Here is a 20,310-nt window from a genome sequence, read left to right as displayed (position 1 = left end):
TGGCTTTTGTAAAATTATTTCATCAAATCTTAAACAATTTCCAGGGAAAAATCAGAATTAACACCCTGCTACAGCAGGAAACAAATCAGTGCAGAGGAAAGCCAAGTACCTCACACAAGGTTAGATGCTACTGCAGTCAAAATTACAGCTCAGTTATCTGAAATCCTGATCTGTGCCCTGCCCACTGATAAGCTCTGCTTGGGGAAAAAGCCACAAGCTGGCTGCATGGGCAGGAATCACCAACAGGTGCTCTCCTCACACTGGAACCACATCCCATGCAGGTCTCCACATGGCACTGCAGGAGCTGCTCCTGCCCCGTGGCTTTTGCTCAGCACGGAAGGCAAATGTCCTCACCTTTCTTCCAGCATGGCTTGCAGGAAGTAAATCTTAAGCTGAATGCAGGGTAAACACCCACAAGTACTAACAATCTTTAAAACAAGACAAATATTTACCCATAACACACTGCAGATCCCCTTATTTTAAACCTAAAACTTGACAATAATTTTAACTGCACATAGTTCATGGCTACACTATCAGCAGTTTAAATGGTTTCTGCCTTGAGAGGGAATCACAACATTTTGTCAATGCACACTTTAGTATCAACTGCATGTTCCTCATAGTACATCACATTCTCCTTGTGATAATAGAGCTTATGTTTTAACTACAGATGTCATTCCATATAGGACCATAAACTGCTTTATGCAAAACAGCATTTCTTTTGACTTTTTCTTATCTCACTAGCTACAAAACACAAGCTGTAGTTCAAGTTGTGTCAGATTTGTTAAGTGTGCTCAGTAAGTCTGTTTAAGTGTTGTCACAAGAAAACAAAGTTATTAATAAAACTGTAGCATTCAGTTTGAAAAGGCTGTTGGGTTAAATGACATTTTTTGTTCTATTTTTCCCCACTGCCTTAACACTGTGTGGCTGGACCTCCATGACCATCACACATAGTAAGTAGCAGTAATGGACAGACTATCACTAACAAAAGGATAATCTCAGTATAGACTGAAAATATTATCAGTTCTGTTCTTGAACAGATGCCTTGATTGCTATTACAGGATCAGATCTGCATGACTAATTGCCATGTGCACACAGCAGCCACATGCCCTCCTCACTGACAGACATCACCAGAGTGAGGAAGTTTGCTTTATCTGCCTCTGCTCAAAGGTAAAACCCAGACAGAACAACAAGGCCACCACATGCAGATGTTACTTGCATTATGGTAGAATTCAGTAACTCAGACTTGGGTGAAGAGGACATTGGCCGTGGGACTCCATTTCCTGGGGGAAAGAGTCCCTGGCTCCACGAGCAGCTGAGCAGCAGCATCACTGTTCCACCCAGTCAGCCACACCTGTAAACAGGACTGCACTCCCCAGGAGCTCTTTGTCACTTGCAGGAGTTGAGTTCATGGCACTGGTAGTCTTGAGAGCAGATTCTATTGAAAAACTATTTTTACAGGCCACTTGTGGTACTTCAATCAACTAAAGACAAAAATCCTTCTCCCAATAATCTCCACTGCTGTCTCCATTTTCAGGTTCTTATAGTATTTACAGGGCTTGCTTTGCATTTAGAAAACCACACATCTTGAAGGCCACCATAATACCTTCCACAAGGGTGGACTAAGATGCTTAAATGAATCATCTTGATATTAAAAAGGTACTACATTTTTTCCCCAAGTTATATTGCCAGAAAAAAACCACAGCAATATTTAATTGTGTTCTTCAGAACATTTTACCTGCCTAGATTGGCTCTTGATAATCCAATTCACTATTGCATAATCAATTTATAAGTCTGTTAACTACAGTCCTGACAGAGATAATGGCCAGTGATTGCTTATAAATCCTTAGCTACACTGTTTCTTCTAAAGTCTCTGGTTTGTACTATGTTCTTAATAAAATCATAGTACAGCAATGGTATGATGAAATAAAGATCACCTGTGCATTTGTTTTTAGTAGCCTAAATTAGCTTAACTGTGTAATAATTAATTTGGAAACTACTGGCACCAAAGGCAAATCCAAGTCATATGCAAGTTTAATAAAAAGAATTTTGATTCAGTAATCTCCTGCCAGCCACAAGGCACTTGCCCAAGTACTACTCAGGTAGAGTCTGCTGGAAGTTTTGCCAGAGCCGTGCAAGCCACTGGAACAGACAGAAGGATGGACACTACACAGTGAGCACCTGGTCCCCACAGCCCACAGGGAACAGCAAACATCCAATTCTTCAGCTGCAGCAGATACTCTCTGCTTCCCTTTGCACGCAGCAATGATGACCCCTAATGGTGGAATGTTTCTCCTGCTGATATAAAGAGATTTTGCTTTTCAATGTATATTTCTACTTAAAATAATTACAACTTCCCCTCACAGCCCAGCAGCCAAATAAACTGCTTGAGATTCACCTGAACTCTAACACAGAAGCAGCTGCTTTGCATGATCAATTCTTTCTGACTTTGGACATGGAAACATTAAAATGCAAATCCATATTCCAGCTCTAAGTCCAGAATTTAAAATACCCCTCTTTTCCTGAGGGAGGCTGTCTTACAGAAGCAAGTTTCAGTTACAGTGATGTGAATAATCCTTGCAGGAAGTCTTCAGAAAAGAGGATATTCCTTTTTTCCCCAGAACCAATCATCTGTATGTGAGCAAGCAAATAGCACACACCCAATCAGCTTCTTTGAAGCCTTCCTTCAGCTGCTGGATAATGCTGCACACATGTGTGTGGCAGCACATTTAATACCCAGCAATCTTTTCATCAGATTAATATTTCCAAAGTAATAAAATTGCATGTTATTCTGTATTAAGTCAACATTTTACGTGCATAGAATGTAAAGTTCTTATACAATTTTTACATTCTGTAATTTTTAAAATTTGGCTGGGATTTTTAAATCCAAGTACAGCTCAAAGCCTTTAACTCCTATTGGAAATAGAAGGTAATTTTAAATTGTGTTACAGATGCCACTACATAAAACTAAGTCTTGCTTTTCTCTTGGGAGAGATAATTATCACTACCCGTCCCATTTTAGCTTGCCTGACACTTGCATTGAGAGCAAGATAAAGAAGGTAACTATTACCCAGGCCTGACCTAGTTCTGTCAGATTTTTCCAGGTAGAAATAAACACACAGCCCTTAAAAGAGAGGGGTTGAGAGCCCCTGGCAGCTTACTGATTTGTTTACTTTCTTTTAACAACATAACACTGAAGTTATGCTAGCTTTCAGTCTACAAAGCACAAAACCTTCATCTAAACAAAATATAAACCTACAGATATTTCCAGAATGTTTAAGAAAAAACACATTTTCGAATCATTGTCTCTTTTTTTTATGGTAATAGTAGTTGAAGTCAACACAAGTAAAAAAATATCTCAACACGTGAGTCAGAATTGTGTGTGGACTGAATTGATAATTTTGTTTGGACAGTAAGGTATGCAAAATCAGGGTTTTTTAAAGTTTGAGTGTGATCACTGAACTTTTCATTACCTTTATGACAGGTTGGTTTGGGTTTTTTCTTCTTCCTGAAGAGCAATAATTAATACAAATACTTCATTTTCCTGTCTTACCTTTCTCACATCTGAGCTCTTTGGTTCTGTAGTCCAAGTTATAATTCTAGATACAGCAAGTCTTGTCTCACTGGAATTCACAAAGTCTGTTGGATCCATCTGTCTTGCCAAGGACTCAATATACTTCAGGATAGCAACCTTGACCTGAAAAATGCAAAGATATTTCTGAAGCTCAGGATCTGGCAAAGATGCATTTTTTTCCACATGACAGAGCCCACTACAGTTTGACAAGACTTGCATCACATGGTGGGGAGGAAGTACTCGTGGCACACATCTCCAAGTTGCCAATATAGTTTCTATATCATGCACATAATACAATCATTACTTTCTCATGAATTTTATGCTTTATGGCATGCCTGACATGACAAGCTAAGACAAGCACATTGGTGCTTTAGTGAAATGGCTTTTGATACTGACCTTCAGGTTTGGTGTCTGGGTCTGATCCACAATAAACCTCATCAAAATGTTAAACTGCTGATCAAATGGAAAAGAATCCCTGTCCAAAAAAAACAAAAGCAAAAATGTAATGCAACATAAATGAAGTTAATGCAATACCTCAAAGCTTACAAAGCAGTTTTCAACACACTTTTCTTCTTGGTAACTTTACCATCAGCAATATAAACTTTAAGCTTAAGGATTAGCTAGTTATTGACACAATACTGGAGAAAACTGCTAAATCAGTATCTTTGCACACTGTCACTCTACTGTCTTTACACTTCTGTTGGCATGGTGTCCATTTCATTTCAGATTCTGCTTTGTTCCCTTATCTCTAGAAGCAGCTTGGTTTATCTTGTCCTTAGGGTTCATACCTGGTTTTGATCTCTCGCCTCTTTTTTCCCCACTATTTTCTCCTAGATTCTTACTACTTTCTATTTTCTTTTTTAATTATCTTATTTTTAGAATGAGCTCAACTGTACTGTAATAGTGTCCTGTGCTGAACATGGAGTACAGAATTGCTGTGAGCACTGCAGCAGCACTCAAGGTTCTATCCTGACCTGTTATTTGTGTTTGAACAACATAAAAGAGGCGCTGAACTTTGTGGTAAAGCACCATTCATATTATGAATACTGCAATTTTTTGGGTACCAGTCAATCAAAAAACCCTGATATCTGAGCATATACACCATAAAACCCTAAAATTAATCTGGTATATATTTTAAAATTTATGCTTTAAAGTTATTTATTTAGAAGAGAGACAGGCCTTTTTAATTCAATACTTGAAATACTGTGACATAACTTTGTTCTCCTTTATTTTTATATTCATCAAGAATTGAGCCCTCAAAATCACAGCACTACTGGATTTCTAAAATCATACCTTCCTGAAATCCCAAAAATTCTCCGCAACATTTGCCATCTGAGTACTCTACCTGGTGACATCCAGAGCTTTTTGAACTTTTGCCTGCACAGACCCCAACAAATCTGCTCCCATCTTCTTTAGCAACTGGGTCAGGAGAACAAAAAGCCAATCCTGCAAGTCATCTTTATGAATGATGATGAAATCAACCAGGGTTTCCAGAAACATGCTGAAGACCTATAAATAAAACAAGTGTCAGAAAAAGAAATACAGTTCTTAAAATAAAAAATATTCAAAGGGGAAGGGGGTTTATAGTCTGAGTTTCAAGATGATTTTGTTATAAAAGTTTTATGAATGAATGATTTTAGTGACTACATTGCTCTGGAAAAAAAATCAGACAAGACATGTCTAAAATGTGTTGTATTAAAATACCACATGTAACAAATGAAGGAAGGAAGGGGCAGAAAACACTTACTCTCTGTTGTGAATTCCACAGCAAAGCAGGCCATGCAACAAAACAAACCACTCGTTAGCACACAGAGTGATCAAGGATGCAGTTTCTCAACAGATAAAAGACACATTCATTGAAAGTTTACATTTTCTTAAAACACAATCTCTTCTCAACAGAGTAACTTAAAACATTACATGCCTTGGATCAGATTCAGTCTCCTCAGTCAGGAAAGTAACATATGTTTATATACAGTTATATGAACAAAGCTATGCGTGTTTAACACCACAACTAATGAGTTTGTATCTGTAATTCTACAAAAGCAGCGAAAGATGACTGATCACTGCGGCCACAAAGGACATAGTTGAGCCCAATGTGCAATGAACTCCTACCTTACTCAGAAATTGTGATTATTTTGCAAACAAATAATTACACCTTCACCCTTTCTACTACACAAACCTTGGGGAACCAAAGCATCAAGAATCTACACATTTTTGGTGAGACCTGTGGGACCTACAGCTTGGTGAGACCTGTGGGACAGCTGATCCACAGTACAATTAAGGCAAAAAATGCACGTTTTGAGCAGGACCTGTGACAGGCTACTCTGCCTACCCATGGAATTTCCACCCAAAATCATTTATTAAAACTGGTTTACCAAGAGGTCTTAAAGTACAAAGATTTATACAACTTATTCTTTCTCACACTGCATTTAACCCAACTGCGGATGTTTTTAACACAGCCATAGTGGTTTTCCTCAACTAGCAAAACTCAGAAAAGGGCATGAAATTCCCTGTTCCTTTCTCCCTACTCCTCCTTAGCTGCCCATTGAAATCCACTAGTCTTGAACATGCCTATGGGCCCTAATCCCCATTCTGTGGCCCACTTCTTCTTAAGAAATGTCTGTAAATTCATGCCACAGCCTTTAACTTGAAAGGTCAGTATTTAAAGGAAGGCAAAGTCGGTATATTAAAGACTTTGATTATGAGAATCAGAATAGTATCTTGGTGAGACATCTGCTCCCAGGTGTACACAACACACAAACCCCAGTGACTGTGATGCTCATGACCCCTTGTGGACCAGTCTTCCCTGTGTATCACCAGAAATACACCCTAGAGAAGTGCAAATCAAACTGAACTTCTGGCTCCAGGAGGTGACCTCTGAAAGGCTTAGGCTGCTCCTCAGGAAGAAAGGAGTAACCAGCTCCCGACAACATAAGAGAGACTGAGACACATCTCCTCCTTGTAAAACAAATGCAAACCAAGGAGATTTTTAAATGCCAGTTTTCCCCAGCAGATGGCAGGGGTAGAAATACAAACCACTCATCCTGGAACAGTGTCAAATGTGCACACACAGAAAGGCAGGAGAGCGAGCCAAGGCTTTGTGGTCTTACCTTGCTGTGAGGGTCAGCAAACATACGAGTAAATATTTCACACAGCCTTTTTAACTCGACTCGGCTGAAATACATAAATAAAACACAACATTAATGCCAAAGTTTTAGTTACTGGGAAAAAAAAGCAGCTAATAAATATTAACAGCTGAAAGATCTAACCTTTTTTATTTAAATGTTACTTCAGTCACACTTCTGGAAACTTCATATATCAAGGCAAAGCCTTTAGTGGCACTTCAGTTTAACTGCTGAGATCACCAGTTTTACATTATGAATCTAATAAACTTCCTTTAATCTTAATCTAGACAATTTTATTTTCTGCTTCTTTTATCTTCTTCTATATTCTAGATTCCAGAGACAACTTGAAATGTGCATATTTGTGAGGCACTTTGTTTCTGTCCGGGTCACTGAAGGTCACTGAATCATGCATTTTTTTCACCTTAAGAATAGGTTTTTCAATTCTCCTTTGTGTCAAGGATTTCAAATTTTCAAGTAAAATCAGAACTTTCTGGTTATATACTAATCAAATCTTTTGGTTTAAATTCCCCATTGCTTTAGTATCAGTCTAGAATCACATATTATTAACAGATCAGAACTGACTCCGAGGTCTGACAGCAGGCAGGTTTGAGGAGCCAAACATATAGAAATGAAAGAGACATTAACAAATGACCAACTATTAAATCAGAAGATAATTACATCAAAGAACAATCTAACTTCCTATTCGTAAGAGATTATTAGGTGCTCAGTAGTGCTCTTTTTATGGCAGGGGAAAAAATGAATGATGCATGAGATACTGAGCTGGAGTCAAATGCAGAACTCTTTGGTGCAAAGCTCTTGTCTGCAATGTATTGAGAAGTCTTAGCTTTCCTGCAAAGCAAACTGGCAAAAAATACAGAAGCTCTTCTTGTTTATGGTGCAAACAAAAACAGAGCAAGGCAGGTTACATTTCCTGCACTCTACGGATGTGAATAGACATTTTTCACAATTACAATGAAACCAGAGCAACTAGTGAAATGAACACTGCTCAGAGAAGAGTTATTGAAGATTGTGACTACAGGGAATGTATTTCCAGACCAACATTAATTCTACAATCCACCAACTTCTGTCTTTCTAAAAGTAATCTCTGAACAGGCCAGAATAAGGCAGCAGTCTACAAATGCTATGTGTTAGCATGTTTATGTTTCTAAGTAACACAGGACTTTCTTTTCCCCAATAAATCTATGCATGAAAGGCTGATTAAATTTTAAAAGGGCACAAAACCAATGGGTTTAAGAGTCTGGTAGGGAGGGAAAAGTCTTTGTAACAACATCACAGTAAGCTGTCAGCTTAATTCAGGGTGAGGCTGCACAGGCTCAAAATGACTACAACACTCTCGTGACATCATGCAGATTGCAGGTCTCTGAATGAACCCCTATTTATTACTCTGATGGATTTTCTTTCTGGACAAAGCTATAGTAAAGCAAGTATATGTGTACCTGTTTCTAAAAGCTCCCAGACCCAAGTTAATAATGCAAGTACTAAACTGCAACAGGCAGTGGAAGAGCATTCCTTAAGGGACTCGTTCGCCTTGTTTTATTTAGGACACCTTATGGGAATCCCTTAAAAAAGTAGGCCACATGAAGCTGTACGAAACAAAGAGGATGGGTAAGTGCCATTCCACTTTACATGCACATCTCTGGATATGCAAATCCCAGCTAACAGAGGATCAGCCACCTTTCAGTTCAGAATACTTAAGAAAACCCAGCCACATCACTGCCTCTTATTAATGTGCTACACCACAACAGAAGGCATCAAGTTTAATTACAAGACAGATGTGCCCCTTGGACTAATGACCTTGACGATGTTCTCAAGACGCCGTGGGAACAAGCAGGATGATAAAATCTAATCATTAGAACAGGCACCAGATCAATTCTGAACCAAGGAGGAAGGAGATCAAAAGAAAACCAAAACAAAATACAGAGAACTAATCACAGTATCAAACTTAAAAAATAACTGCACAGAGTTTCTGGGAAAGATATAAAAATTATTCAGTATCAAAGCTAAAACAACTTGCTATCTTGAGGGACTGTGACAGCACAGTTCAAACACTACAACTAGCATGGTTGAAATTGAGGGTTTAATTTCACCAGTATTTCTGCTAAGATTTACTGACCTGGATAAACAGCCCAAGACCAAAACTTGTCAGCGCTTCCTCCCTTGCAACTATCCCCAGCAGCACTCTAAACCTTGCTTATAATCCTCACACACTTCTGTGGCAAAACCAAAATCTCATTCAACTTTTTCATACAAGCAATGAAGTGCCACAGTTTTTCCAGACACTTTGTTAAAGAGAAAAGAGACAGCATACATGGTGGAATTATCTTTAAAGAGACTCAGAAATAGACCACATCAAAAAGCATCTCTGATCTAGAGACTCGAACTATGCATTTTGAAAATCTGTAGCACTTTCCATTTAAGGCCTGTATCACATAATGTGAAGTGCTAGAATATTTTTATAATGGCAAGAAACCAACTTTTTGAGGCCTGCCCTCAGTACATTTTTATTCAGACTGTTAACATGAACCATCAAATTATTTTCAGCCAGTGTGAAGCCCTTTTAAAATAGAAACAATTGCATAAATCCAAGCAAGGAGGCTCTAAACAACCACTTTTAAACTTGGCTATAATTTAAGTACATATGATTCATAACAGAAAAAGAAAACTGTCACAGCTATTTGTGAATGCTACCTTCCTTTAAAGGAGCCAAGAGATAAACAGCTTATTTCAAACATTTTCTCCATAAATTAAGGGTGAAATGTCTATGGCCTGAGAGCAAGTTATCTAGTTAACGTGACCTATGGCCATAGGGAGTTTCCAAATGACTACTGGATAATTCTGAGGCCTACTGGGTAATTCTAAAACCTCGTTAAAGGTGTGATGTGCCAAAGGTGTTTGAAGGGGGAAAAGGTCTCCCTCTCCTACCATATGCAGTTTCAGAATTGGTATACATGCTTTACTGCCAAAAGAAACTTCCCTCCACATTATACACTACACCATTTACAGGACACAAGTTTCTGATATAAAATTTTTCAAGAGTTACAAACAGAATCTGTAATTACACCTAACACAGCTTTCATAAAGAGTCAAAGTACAGCCAGCACAGCACTGCCTGATCTCAGCTTTGAAGCACGTACCCCAAGTCATTTAGGAGTAAGCACAATGTTTGCTTCACCAACTAAATTGCTGTGGGAAAAAATATTGAAGGTTCAAACAGACTAATGTAAAAATGGCACCACCCTTTGAGTATGTTTACAGTAACACCACTGTGGGAAATCTCACTGTGCTACAACAAGCACCTACCACTGGAGGTCTTCATGAGATGGATGAAGGCAAAGAGAAGACAGCATGCATATCTGAGCCCTTTCTACACTACTGCCACAGCAGAAACCTTTCCAAAAGGTAACTGCAATCCCACATTGTGGAGACAAAGCCTTCACAGCCATGGAAGACACCACCTATCTCCATAAGGCAGGTACATAATACTGCCTTCTGGCTGTAGCATTCATCCCTAATGAATTACTGACACCAGAAAACTGTGAAGTCACCTCAGTGTCCGTTGGCTTTTCAGTAAATTCTGAAGACCTATGAGCCCTTCTTTCCTTTCAGACCAGTTGGAGCTGGCGCAGTGGTTCAGGACCTCGGCCACGTCTTCAGTCTGCCGCAGGTAGTGCGGAATGCCCCCGTTCCGGGAGCCATAGGAGCGCTCCGAGCAAGCGCTGGAGGCGTCGCTGTTGGCGTCGTCATCCGAGTACATCCCATAGGGCTCATACCTCCTTCTCACTGGCTTTTTCTGGAAAAGGGGAAACTCGGACTTAGCAACTTATATATCTTACGTTGTCAAAGAAAAACATTCTATTTGCAATCACTAAAAAGAAGATTAGTGCTACTGTTACAGTGACTGAAGTGTTTAAAAGGTGACACCATGCATTGCCTGCTTACCTCACACAGCAGAGCAAGACAGAGCTCACTGATTTCAATGAGACTGAGTGACTCATGGGAAGTGAGCCTGCCTTCCCCAGCATGAAAATTGTGTGTTTATGCCCAGTAGAATTAAATTACTAGTAATGAAATTAAATACAATAAATGTTCTATTGGCAATAATAGTCAGTTCCACTGTTACAGATACTAGGATGACACAATCTCTACTTTAAAAAATAATAAAGATAAGGAAGAAATAGCTGAAAGAATCTGTGCTGGCATACCCAGTCGCTTTAACATCGATACTGAAGTTACTCTAGAAATGCACTGGATATGGGAGATGGCAATTTCTCTGTTAGTTTGGGCTAGGAATCTTTCTAGAGGCTGCTAAGGGAATTGAGTACTCAAATCTCACTGAGTTCCATAGGCTGGCATTAGGGAACCTAATTGCCTTAGGTACATCTTTGACTGTCTTGATCCTTACAGAAACAAATACTAGCATAATTGGCAGCAAAAACACCTCTTAAATAAACCTTAAAAGAACAGGGTTGACAAGATAGTCTATAAAAAATATCATCTATATTCTAAAGTGTTTGCTACAGAATTCCTTCCAGTATCCAGTCCTGCAGTTCTTGGACTTGTGAAGCCAGCAGAGTTTTGCTTCCACTAGGACTGGAGGATTGAAGCATAGAAATTAACTCACGTGCAGTATCATGGATGTTAGCAACAGGGTGGGGAGAGTTGGAAAGTAGAAATAAAAAGTCAAGAAAGCACTAGTACCTTGCTCCTGGAGTCTCCTAACAGCTGTAGGCAGGAAAATATTGAAGGGTGGGAAAAAGCATAGAGAATTATGTCAGAAGCTTATGTAGGGTTTGTTTTTGCAACAAAAACGTATAGCAAATGTGTCTTAGCAAATTAAAAAAAATACAGTCTTTGCAAAATAAAAGTGGGAATAATAATGCCTGACTTTATCGCCGAACTGTTGCACTACTCATACTGGCTACAATTTCCCTTAGGGATCTAGGAAGTGAGAATATCTGTTAAAAACTTTTTTAGGAACATTCAGCACCCCTTTTCTTACTTTTAAGAAATCAACAATGAAAGATACCAGAGATTTTGGCAGTGATTTATCTTTCTCCACATATTACTAGCAGCATTTCATTTTAGAGTCTTGCAAAGAAATTCTGATGTGAGGAAGCCACTATCTACAGTACAGCACACTTAATCAACTTCACTTGCCAAGTTCTCTTTCAACCCACAGTTCTTTTACCACACTGTTTTGAAGATTAGCTTCTTTTAAGACCCCCCTGGTTGGTACCACTGGCTTAAAGGCCTTACTTAATAGCAAAGTTTCCATCACCCTTTGAGCTCTTCTGACAGACCTAAGCAATGATTTCCAGTATAGACATTGTGGTTTTAGGCCAAGTCCAGTTCAAACAGGAGTGGATCCAACTGGAATTGTACAGAGGGAGTAAAGGTCACAGAATGACCCACCACATTTTGTTTCAATTGAGGATTTGGCTGAAACCATCTTTGGAGAAGTTATTTTCATTTCTTACTGCATGGAAATGACAAGTTTCTGAAAAAAAGGTTACTGGGTAAAAGCTGGCATCACAACACTCTCTCAAAAGGAGCCTGCACAGGATTTCTAAGTTGCCTGTTGTCAGAAGGCAATGAAGAGAAAACTGGGGTGCTGGGAAAGAAGGGATTAACAAGATTGTGTTGCATCTCCCGAAGCCGTACAAACTCAGATTGATCAACCAAGTCAGCAGCACCAGCTGGTTTCCAGCTACACCTAAGTATTTCGCTTTTAAGCGTTCAACCCTTCAAAGTTTTAACATTTCAGTTTAATGTTACTTAACATCAAAGCTTGAATACTTAAAAGAACATTCTAAGTCTTGCTGAAGATTAAGTCACACCCAAAGAAATCTCAGGCTCAGCAGTCAATTGAAATACTGTGACACTCTCCTCCCTTGAGAAACCTGTATTCAGCAGCTGCTCACATGCAGGGATAAAGCCTGATTTCATTTACACAGGCAAACCACTGTCTGTAATTATGTCTTGAACTGCTCTGGTAGCAAATTTGAGGTGCTGAGAGCAGAAATGGGCTCACAAGCTGTTACATTTGGTGATGAAAATGCTCACTTAGTGATTCAGTCCACTAAATGCAAGAGTGTCATCCATTATACACTGATCTACCTTTCTTTGTTCACAAATACTGGAGAAGACCAATGGGTACACAGCTAGCACTGTACAGTAATTTCTCCTGCTTCTACTCATCCTTGCTCCCCCAGACATACAAGGTACATACAAAGGCTTATCATGTGCCTTCTGAAAAGCAGAAGACATTTTCTGGGTTCTATCCGAGAGGTATCATAGTACAGTAAGATTATACAGGACAGTAATATTTTTTAAAATGACATAAAATTTGCTAGGAAAAGCAGTGAATGTTTGAAAGTATTGGCAGCAAACTAGACAAATACAATTCAACTTACACCATAACAGCATGAGATGGTACAGATTCCATGCAAGCCAAGTTATGGGCTCTCTGAGTATCTACCCAGGTGAAAATAACAGAGCAGAAACTTGTTCTTGTTAAAACCTGATCACAAATTGACACTAACAGAGAAAATTGTTTTTCTGACAAAATCTTCATGCAGGTAATAGGACTGATGGAAATCTCCGACCCCACGAGTGCCAAGCACTGTCACAGTGCTGGGCACATTCTCTGACAGCCAAGTGAAAGGCAAACAGCTGATTCAACCCATCCTGCAGCTGCAGTACCAAGCCACAGCACTCTGTCTGATGACAGCTGCAGAGAACTGACATAAATAAGAAAAACATACTGCTGCCAGTATACCCAAAGTCAAACCAGCCAAAGGTAACTCTACAGCATCAGACACTGGCACAATCAGAATAAAGCTACTTAGAAAGAGGAGAACATACGTACAGGTAACTTTAAGCCACTTTCCGGTGTTGGAAGCATTTTGTATTTTTCCTCTTACCAGTGCATCGGCCACAGCAGCCTCCAGATCTGTGCTGGTGCTCAGGACTCGCATGGCATTCACAGAAGCAGGCATCCTGCCTGGCTGTCCGAGTCCAAACCGGTCTGCACAAAAGACAACAGTGAAAGGGATTGTTAAATGAATTCACATTCATTTGGAATCCTAATCAGGTGCCCGAGTAGCTCTCCCCACGGACTCTGGGAACTCACAGTGCTTTTCCATTAAAAGCCCTTTAACCCAGAGCTCCAGAGAGTCTGTCATTAGGGTAAGAAATAAACTATTGTCTGTTGGGCGTTGGAGGCAATTTTGGATCCTCAGGGCAACTTTGCATTTATTTACTTTAAGCAGGGTATCTATTTTCTATTTCTTTTTACTTCGTTGTCTCCAAGTTTTATTTTAATGTCAGAGGCAGACATGCCCATCCCAATCTGGCACTCTCAGAAATCAAGAGAGCTTCTCATTAACCTCAGAGAGACAGAACCATGCCCAGTGTCAGAACATGTAAATACTCAAGCACTCATCTATCCTGCAGCCTTCTGTCTCAGGCAAGGGTGTGAGACTAGCAGCACCAGATTAGTCTATTTTATGTCTCAAGGCTTGATTAACCAATAGAATATACCCCTACACCTTCACAGTATAAAAATTAAGTTAGTAACTCACTTGTGAAGTAACTCCAATTTCTGGTTCTCTTGAGAAGAAGTTTAAATTCCAGAGCTCCGTATCAAAGCTTTTAAGTAGAAAATATGATCTTTTTTCCCCTTTGAATTTGATGGCAAAGTTCTCAATGGCATCCAAAGCAATGGCATTGAGTCTAAAATGCCATTTACACTCCTAACATTAATTAGTTTATCATTTGCCGAGTTTACAAAAAATTTTACTGAAATTAAGTTTTTTTAAGCAAAGCCAAATTCAGAAAGGTCCACTAGCAGAGCTATGACAGAATCAGTAACTTAAGTATCACAAGCCAGGTTCTGGCAGCTGAGTCCTTCTCGAGTGGGACAGAGCAGATACTGGGATCCTGGCTGTAGTCTATAAGCAGAAAGACCAGTTATGACATTCCAAGTTTTTCTTTCTGTGTGAGCTTGTGTTTGCTCATGAAGGACTTAAACTATCCCTCCTGGAACATATGTTACACCTCTGTCCCTGTACCACACATGCCAACAGGAGTTTTGCCAGCAAATTCAGTGTTGCACAGATCAAGCTGCATGAACCCATTGAAGAGACCTTCAGCTGATCCCCATCAAGCAGCAGGAGAGAGGGGTCAAGTCACACAGGTCTTTTAATAGTTCATCTATATTTAATTTAACAGTGGAAAAATACTGCTTATTAAATTGCTGAACTATATTGTGGATTTGCTCAAAACTGAGGCCAAAGACAGTATTCAGCAGCTTAATGTGTTTTTGGGGAGAATACTGCATCGCACAAAATTTCATTGCTTTCTCCTTTATGAACCTACTGCACTGAAATATCTTTCAGGGATTAGCTCACACTGATATGCAGTGTGAGCATATTTATATCAGAGATTGAAGCTGGCCAGTTCTACTGTCCTGATTACAAAGCTTTATTCGAGATTAAGCTACTTGGGGAAATAGGGAAAACTTTTAAAGTCCAAAGTATTTTGAAAAGAAAAAAACCCTGCAGACTAATATTTATTTCAAACAGAAGTGATACCTATAAAAATTTACTGTTTCTTAGTTACATACCCAGACAAGACATTTCTGATTTACAACAAAAGCACATTTTCTACAAAACACATTACAAGGAAAAAAAATAAACAAACTTCTTAGAACTACTGCCAAAAAGTAATCAAACCATGACATTTCACAAAGAAATAAAAGTTGTATGTGTTATTACTATCCCCTTTTTTAATGCACTTGGGTTGAAAAATAACTTCAAATACAAAGATGAAATAGTGCTTTATTCCTAAAATGGAAAAATCTGTGCACTCTTAACAGAAGCACAGAGATGATAATGCAGTAGGTCTGACTGAAACTGAAGTCACCACTACAGAGGTATATACACTATAAAGTTGTACAGAGGACAAGGATTTTCCTAAGTATAAATGAGATCTGGAACAAGGGCTGTAAATGTTGAGGTAAGTTCTGGACTTGGTTTTATATTTAAATCCAACCCAATTATACTACTCAAGTGTAACTGAGATAAAAATTTGACTTTAACTTTTGAAACTACATATCATGAAAAATACCACTGTCATTTGTTTTTGAATAAATTTAGTATTACATTAGAAAAGGGAAGATAGTTGGTTGGGTTTTTTTTTTTAAATGAAGAACAAAATGACAAAATAATTCAATTGTTGATCAGTTTAAATACCCAGCATAAAGAAACAAAATTGAGCTTCTTTAACACATCAAGTACAGTGTGGCATGCTAGCTTCTATCTCCATGGCTATTAGGAATCTTCTGAACTACTTTGTTCAGTGATTTTTAAATTTACAACACCCAAATTACTTCAGGCTTCTCCCCAAGACTCTGCTGCCATCCTGGAGTGCTGAAATAAGACCACAGGAGAGACCTCAGCATATCTGTGATGTGGGGCTGGAACACACCGGGCTCCAGGAATAACCAATTACAGTCAAGCCCAAAGTTACTGGGCAAGAAATCTGCAGATTATGCTCTGGCCACATTCCCTTGTCTTCCTGGCTAGAGTCATTCATTATACTTGTTACAAACTTGGTGAAAATTTGCAACCACCATTATTAATCCTATTCTGCCATCTTTTAGAGCATTTTGGCCTTCTGCAGTACACAGGTAACCGCACAAAATTTGATTATGCTTTGTACCAAACCACAGGAGCCAAACATGAAGTGACTATTACAGGAAGCCAAAAGCAAACAAAACTTAGATTTGTATTACAACTGAGCTATTTTAAATATTTTTTAATCATTTTGGTTAAATTACAAATTCAAATTATTATCTGAAAAATGCCAGTCAATCAGCTTGCATCATTTCTGTTAAGTAACATAAGGGAAATGTTTTGAGAGTTTAAGTGATAGCCATTTAACTAGACTCATGAGAAACAGAGTATTTTTCATTCCCTATCTGAAGGGTATTAATTAAATAACTTTCAGTATAACAAATTCCTTGTAAGATTTTAGCTTTCAAGAAAACACTGAAGCCCTCATCTTCTACATTACCTTCATCCTCACAATTATGTCTCTCTTGTCCCAAAGCTAACCCTCATTCAATTATTTTTAAGATTCCCAGTAAAATATCCTTATTTCAAAAGGAATTACACATTCTCTACAACTGCAAATCCAGTACAGGGGAGGGACAGAAGTAACTGGAATCTGCAGATTTTTCTCATTACATGTAACCATCAGTCACATTATGCAAAGCCCAGTGAAATTAAGGGATTTGTTTTTCCTTCAAAAAATTCCATGTACTTTGGACAAGGCCCTGAGACTAATATGAAGAATGGATCAGCATGTGTTATGCTCCAAAGTTCAGTCTGAAAGCTCATCAGGTGCTTAATTTTTCCTGCTCTTGTGTATCTTGTGTATTTTGGAGGGGATCCCACAAAGAACTTTCATTAATAGAGACAGGAGTCCAGAATATTTAGTAATAAATGTGATGAAACCCACTGGGATCCTGTCCTAGACACTGGAAAGTGCTACACTGCTAAAGAGGAAAAAGAATTTGCAAGTACTCTGCATCAGTCAGGATTTAGCCCATGCTGCACAACTGATCAAATTTACAGGAGAATTGAGAAAGCCCTGGATCACCCTTTGTTTAAACACTTTTCACAATGTTCCTAAAATACACAAAATTAAAAACATCCAATAAATTAAACTCAAAACAAAAAGCCACGTTGAACAAAACCAGAACAGAAAGCCCCGCAGTGGTGAGAAGCACATGCCAAGTGCTGGCTGATGCACACGATGGCAAATGTTAAGATGGTGTAAAACAAGACTACGTATAAGAAGCGGATTCATGCAGTTAGCGCTTGTTCACCTGACTGCCCAACAGAATCAGCAGTGGAGAGAGCACTAGTGGACCTGGAATGACGTCGAGAAGCTGCAAGTAGAAGGAATGGCAACACCCACAGGATTAACACACATTGAACCCGAGACAGAAAATGCCACAATCCAAAGGGGATGCGTGCGACCGCTACCGGCAGAGGTGTTTCATAGTGACAGGGGAATGGCGCTGCACGTGGATGCGGAACAGCTACAGTGCGAGCCCCACAGCAACGCCTCTACCTGGAGCTTCCCCCCCTTCCCCTCGTGACCAGTAACAGGATGCATGACAAACTCATTTGGAACAGTCCCAGTCTGGGTGCAGCTCAGCAAAAACACCCCGATGCACATCAGTCATGTTCCAGACCTGCAGGTCTGGCAGGCAGCCGTCACGAGAACGTGGAGCACGTAACTACAGAGAAGGGTTTAGATGTGTCAGATCTAAACCCCAAAGTGAAGCCATGAGGAATGGTTACAAATTGTGCTTGCAGGTATTTTTCCACAACATTCTAGCCTATGCATAATAAAATCAACGTTAACAAAGAGAATGCGTAACCACATAAGTAGGAAGAGTCATACAGGGAGGTCACCAACCACTGTAGAGGTCCTCGGGTTGGTTTCTTTTCCAAATAAACACACGTACACACATATTCAGGTGTTGCTACTTCCAAAGATCTCTTGCTTTTAACAAATTTTGCATATATGTTTCTTGAACTTCAGTATGTACATGCAGAGCTAAGGAGAATATGCACATCACACACCCATCGAGAATGACACATGTATACAAATTGTTAAAAGCAATGGAGTGCACACAGTAGCAGAGGAGCCTAAGCCAAATATAGCTCCCACTTCAATTCTCAGTTGTTAGCAGCACATCAATGACAAAATGCCTTTGGAGAGGTTTTCAGTTCTTGGCTTCAGCATACAAGTGAGTTCTTTATGAAAGCAAATGAAAAATGGGCCCAGTCATTCCCAAATTACAGAAATTTTGTCTTTCTAAAGAAGTTTTCCCTATGTCTAGCAATGACATGCTCACCAGCTCAAAGCAACTGACCCAAGAAACCGATTGTTCATTTAAGCAATTCATCACCACAGACTCACTGAAGGCCTTGTTGCTTTAACATCATAACTAGTACTGTCAAGAAACTGAAAAAATAAAGCAGAATCACCTTACAATACAAATAGGCTTTGTCAATTATGCACATAAGCGTGCAGCAGAAAATTCTAAGTCTTCTGTTTAAGGCAAAGCATTCATAAACACAAATACTAATATAATGAAATAGGAATCAGCAATGTTGAGAAAAATAGAATGTTGGGTTTTTCTGACTTTGAGAGCTTCACTAAAAGCAATATGCAATATGGCCTTTGGACATGGAGAACACAGGCATTTATTCAAGAGTAGTATCCCACTGACAACATAAGTAAATTCATAAAAGATTTGCATGATCAGTGCAGGATTACACACTGAACTTCACAATTAAGGTTTGTAGGTCACAATTGCTTCCCCCAAGTTAGCCACTGTGCCCCTGTGGACACCACTGCAAGATCAAGGCCCAGGGAGAAACAATAATAACAAAAAAATTTCAAACACCCACATCTCTGTAAGGAAGCTGAGTACAGATTCACTCTTGACTGTTTTTACTAACTTAGGAAACAGGACTCATAATACACAGACATGTATGCCTGCACTGCAGCCCCAAAACAATAGGATGTCAGTGCTGACACTGACCATAATACTATAAAATGCAAGAATCTTGTCATTTCCATTTAGTTACTCTAAATATAATTCACAAATATACAAGTTAATAATTATAAGCAAACCAGACTGTGAACAGCAGGATTATATTCCCTTTGCATTATTGCAAGATTAATTGGTTTCTAAAAATACTGTAAGAGAACCACAGTTGGCTTAAACCAACATATATAAATTTCTTTGAGATTAATTACACACCACATAACTAACAAGTTCACAAACACATTTGATCTTAAAGCATTTCAATGAAAGCAAAGAAAAAGGTAGTAGGGTAACAACTACATTGAGTTACTGTTGTTACATTGGTATTTCTTCCCTATGTAACCTTTATGACCTAATAACAATGTATTTCTAGAAATTAATTACTCTCCAGGAAATTAAAAAGCATGAGCTAAAATGAGATTATTCTTTCTTTGCAATTTCCTCTCAATAAAACAGTATAACAGACATCTGTAACTGAGATTTTACAGTCAGTGTAAGCGTCAGACTCAGCACCAGTGGAAGTGTACAAAGCTCACACCAACCACGGTTCTGATACACTGCATTTGCTTTTCAGAACACAGGTCAAGACAGTACTTCAATGACTGTATTTTCAATAAAATAAACAAAACATAGCACAGTGACACAGAACACTGATGAGCTAACACTGAAATCCAGCCTACTTATACGTTTTGGCTGGAGAAAAAAGACTTCATCCAAAATTGAAGCTAGGCAGGCTAACTATAAAAATAAGCTACAGTTGTGGATCTACTGTCTTTTTCTAGGTCTGGTATGAAATCAGCTTCATTTAATCACTAAAATGTTCATCTATTTATCTTAAAGAGCTATGAACCAAGTTATGAATGTAAAGTTGAACTCCTTCCATTTTTCACCAGAAGTTGACACATTAATGTAAACAGATTATTTTATAGCTCAATACAATGAAATCCCTGAACCCAAAG

General features: G+C 38.9%; 1 protein-coding gene across 23 annotated transcripts in view; it reads right to left on the bottom strand.

Moving 5' to 3' along the window:
* The window catches only part of CLASP1 (cytoplasmic linker associated protein 1), a 167,001-nt gene that overhangs the window by 40,354 nt on the left and 106,337 nt on the right, over positions 1–20,310 (bottom strand). For 10 of the 23 annotated variants that reach the window (XM_085584918.1, XM_085584911.1, XM_085584923.1 and 7 more), the window contains 8 exons: positions 17,612–17,674; positions 13,641–13,744; positions 11,416–11,439; positions 10,263–10,507; positions 6,682–6,745; positions 4,917–5,080; positions 3,968–4,046; positions 3,551–3,694 (listed from right to left, as the gene is read on the bottom strand). In XM_085584918.1, coding sequence (XP_085441044.1) covers positions 3,551–3,694; positions 3,968–4,046; positions 4,917–5,080; positions 6,682–6,745; positions 10,263–10,507; positions 11,416–11,439; positions 13,641–13,744; positions 17,612–17,674 — 887 coding nt within the window. The remainder of the gene's footprint in view (positions 1–3,550; positions 3,695–3,967; positions 4,047–4,916; positions 5,081–6,681; positions 6,746–10,262; positions 10,508–11,415; positions 11,440–13,640; positions 13,745–17,611; positions 17,675–20,310) is intronic. The other 13 variants (XM_085584914.1, XM_085584920.1, XM_085584924.1 and 10 more) reach the window with 3 other exon arrangements.

Source organism: Lonchura striata, chromosome 7 (genome assembly GCF_050655825.1).
Source record: "Lonchura striata isolate lonStrDom1 chromosome 7, ASM5065582v1, whole genome shotgun sequence".
NCBI lineage: Eukaryota > Metazoa > Chordata > Aves > Passeriformes > Estrildidae > Lonchura > Lonchura striata.
This window is presented reverse-complemented; position numbering and strand designations above follow the sequence as displayed.